Source organism: Nicotiana attenuata, unplaced genomic scaffold, assembly GCF_001879085.1.
Source record: "Nicotiana attenuata strain UT unplaced genomic scaffold, NIATTr2, whole genome shotgun sequence".
Taxonomy (NCBI): domain Eukaryota; kingdom Viridiplantae; phylum Streptophyta; class Magnoliopsida; order Solanales; family Solanaceae; genus Nicotiana; species Nicotiana attenuata.
The window spans coordinates 498-4032 of record NW_017694293.1 but is presented as its reverse complement, the minus strand read 5'-3'; the positions used below and the strand labels follow the sequence as shown (position 1 = coordinate 4032).

The window sequence follows — 3535 nt, the reverse complement described above, 5'->3', positions numbered from 1 at the left end:
TACAATCCTATTAGTATGTATCTGAATTCTCCTTCATACTTCATAATGTGTTCTATGAAGAAGAGTTTATTTTCGGTTCATATTTATTTTACGTAGTTAATTGGTTGATGTATCTCACTTAATTTTATTATAGATGGCTGATCGGAATAATCAAAATAATAGATAGATATTGGAACAAGTGAGCTCTTTAGCTACATATGCTGCTTGCTTAGTAGCTATTTGGTTTTGGACTTATGTACGTGAAATTGAAAATGACCGACGTACGATCACACATGATATACGACTGGAAAGTGAACAAGTTAGACATGAATTATTGAGTCATTTATTCTCAACTGAACTTTGCCGTAATATTATAAGAATGACCCCTTTAGCTTTTACCGATCTATGTGAGATGTTAGTTAGAGAGGGTGATCTTAGACCAACACTTCAAGCTACAGTTGAAGAGCAAGTTGCAAAAACACTTTACCTGTTAGCACATAATACGACGAATCGCGAGTTAGCTTTTATCTTTCGACGATCTGGGGAGTCGGTTAGTCGTCATTTTCATATTGTCATGCGAGCGATCTTGGGGTTATATGAAAAATTTATTAAACAACCTGATGGCTCTCAAGTTCCTTCTGAAATTGCCAGCAGCCCAAGATTCTACCCATATTTTAAGGTGAACACAAATACAATTTTATTGAAATTTTAGCTAAATTCAAGGTTGATTGCATATAATTTATTATAATAATGTCAGGATTGTATTGGTGCAATTGATGGAACACATATACGTGTTAAAGTTTCACAACGTGAAGCACCCAGATACCGTGGAAGAAAAGATTATCCAACACAAAATGTATTGACTTCATGCACATTTGATTTAAAATTCACATATGTGTTAGCTGGTTGGGAAGTGACGGCATCTGATTCAAGAATCATGAAAGAAGCGTTAAATAGACAAGACCCGCTAAAACTTCCAGAAGGTAAATATTTTATATATTTATATAGGGAAAGTTAGATGTGATGAATAAATAATTAAAGCTTTTACTTTTTATCTTTAGGAAAATACTGCCTTGTTGATGCTGGATTCATGTTGAGAAGTGGACTTATTACGCCTTATCGTGGGGAGCGATATCACTTGAAAGAGTATTCAAGAAATCCACCTCGAAATCCTCGTGAATTATTTAATCTGCAACACGCATCTTTGCGTAATGCTATTGAACGAGCTTTTGGAGTTCTTAAAAAGAGATTTCCTATAATTTCTAGTTCAACTGAACAGTCATATGGTGTTGAAACCCAAAAGCTTATTATTTTTGCATGTTGTATTTTGCACAACTACTTAAAAGGTGCAGATCCAAATGATGAGTTACTTGCACAAGTTGATGTGGAGCTTATGAATGATAATGATGTGCATGAAGAACCACCAAATTCTAGGGAAAGTAATGAGGAGTTTAGAAGGGGGGAGTTGATTAGAGATGGCATAGCAGCTGACATGTGGGCTAATTATCAAGTTTAATCTTCTAGGAGAGAAAAAGTTAACAAATTTTTTTGTGTTTATTTATTTGATGTTGTTTGAAAGTAATTTTGGCTATTATTTGAATAAAATATATTATGGACTATGCATTTATTTTATTTTATAACTCTTACAAATATTATGTCTGATAAATTTTTCATTAATAGGCACCACCCAAGATCCATTAGTGTGGTTCCTGGCCATGCTACAATTGTGACTTTAAAACAAGTAAACATACAAGACAATTTCCACACACAACGATTACAAGTAGGGGAATGTATAAAGCTTAAGTAACAAGCTGAAGTTTGGGATTTAGTCGATTTCATAGTTGTTTAAAGAATATATAAGTGCAAAAAAATGGGGATCAAATAACGGGTGCAAATAAGCAGACAAAGAGATGAAAAGGGCGGAAGTTTGGAAGAAAAAACATTGCTGGAAATTCACAAAGGTTTTAAATGATTTGAAGCGAAATACAAGGTTTAAAGAGCTGGAAACTGACAGTTTAAAGAAAACAATAACGAAAGTACATAAGGGGGGGGGGGGGTCCTAGGTTTATAAATAACATGGATCATCCACGCAACACCCGGTAACCAATTATACGCGTGGTGTTATAGCATGACCATCATATCCATGTCTACCCTTTCCCACCCCGTTAAGGTACTAAAACGCGGAATAGTCTCGTTACTTATTGCATGCTACTACCCGTCCCAATCCTATCAGTCCCGGAGGCAGTTGGGACTACTATTCCTAAAGGGAAGGGATATTGGCTTCTGAAGTTTTAAAAGGACAAAATCTAGTGCGACAAACAAAACATATAAGTGCAGTTAAAGGGAAAACACATAGCAGTTAACGCTCAAATAGGCCTCCTCATTCAAAGCAGAAATTATTTAGCATGACTTGCAAGTACTGGTTAGGTCTTTAATTAAACTTAAACGAAAGGGGGGTGGCTGATCTATCATATATTTTCAGATAAGAAGTCCGAATTAGGCCTGCCTGCTGGTTGTAATTATTCAAGACTGGTATAATTAATTGATTACCTAATAGTTTGCCTAGGTGAGACATATAGGCATGATGTCTAACAAGGTGATACATATTGACTTTAAGGAAGGATTACTGATTTTATAGATGAACCAATTCTGCAGATGTTAACAATATCATTACTAATTTTAGACTCACAGATGAATCGGATTTAAACGATCGCTCCTATAGACATGAATTCTAAGCGATACAGATTTTAAACGGTTATGTAAGTACAGGGATCCCATGAGCATGATATCTAGGATGCAATTGATTGTTCCTTAACCTATGGATTGTTTGCCTAATGTCATATGCATGTGTAGAAAATGCAGAAACTTATAGGCATTCTAAATGTTGAAATGCAGAATCTTATAGGCATGACTTCTATATGCTGAAATGAAATAAACTATAGGCAGGATGCAACATTGAAACAAACTATAGGCAAGATTTCTATATGCAGTATTGAGACAAACTATAGGCAGGATATCTATATGAAAAATCTATGGGCAGGATCTCTATATGCAGAAACATTAAAGAAAAGGTTGTGGTTGTGGAAATAAAGACCTAAAACATGATTTCTACCCCATATGCATAACATAAGAGACCCTCCCCCATTGTTTACTATACACCCCATAAGTATTACAAAATTATTACAACTTGAATGAATCCAGAAAAGTAAATAAAATTACATCAGAGGTTAAAATTCCAACCAAGGAGAGCCTAATTCAGACTCCTAGTCTGAAACATGAAATAAGCCAACTTCCAAAGATCAGATTTCCGAAGCCTTTCTCATCCTTTGGGTGTGTCAAAGTTCCAAGGAGCTTCATGAACTCCAGGCAGTGCTTACACCCAATTACATTTGCAGGATCAGATTATGGTGCAGTGTGGAATGGCCAGCCCTCCAATGTCCAAGTTCAAAGGGAACTCAAGGTCCACAAGGCATGGCTCATAGGAGGGGGGAGGAACCTAGAGCCTAAGAGTAAGTGTAAGTGCAGTAGAGGGGGAATTAGGGAAAGCCATGACAAA

The 3535-nt window shown here is 35.9% G+C and overlaps 1 protein-coding gene across 1 annotated transcript; it reads left to right on the top strand.

Moving 5' to 3' along the window:
- The first annotated feature begins 358 nt into the window (after positions 1–358).
- LOC109222613 lies at positions 359–1495 on the top strand. The gene is made up of 3 exons (XM_019386948.1): positions 359–658; positions 737–962; positions 1041–1495. Exons 1-3 carry the CDS (start codon positions 359–361, stop codon positions 1493–1495), a joined length of 981 nt encoding a protein of 326 aa, XP_019242493.1.
- Positions 1496–3535: the final 2040 nt, after the last annotated feature.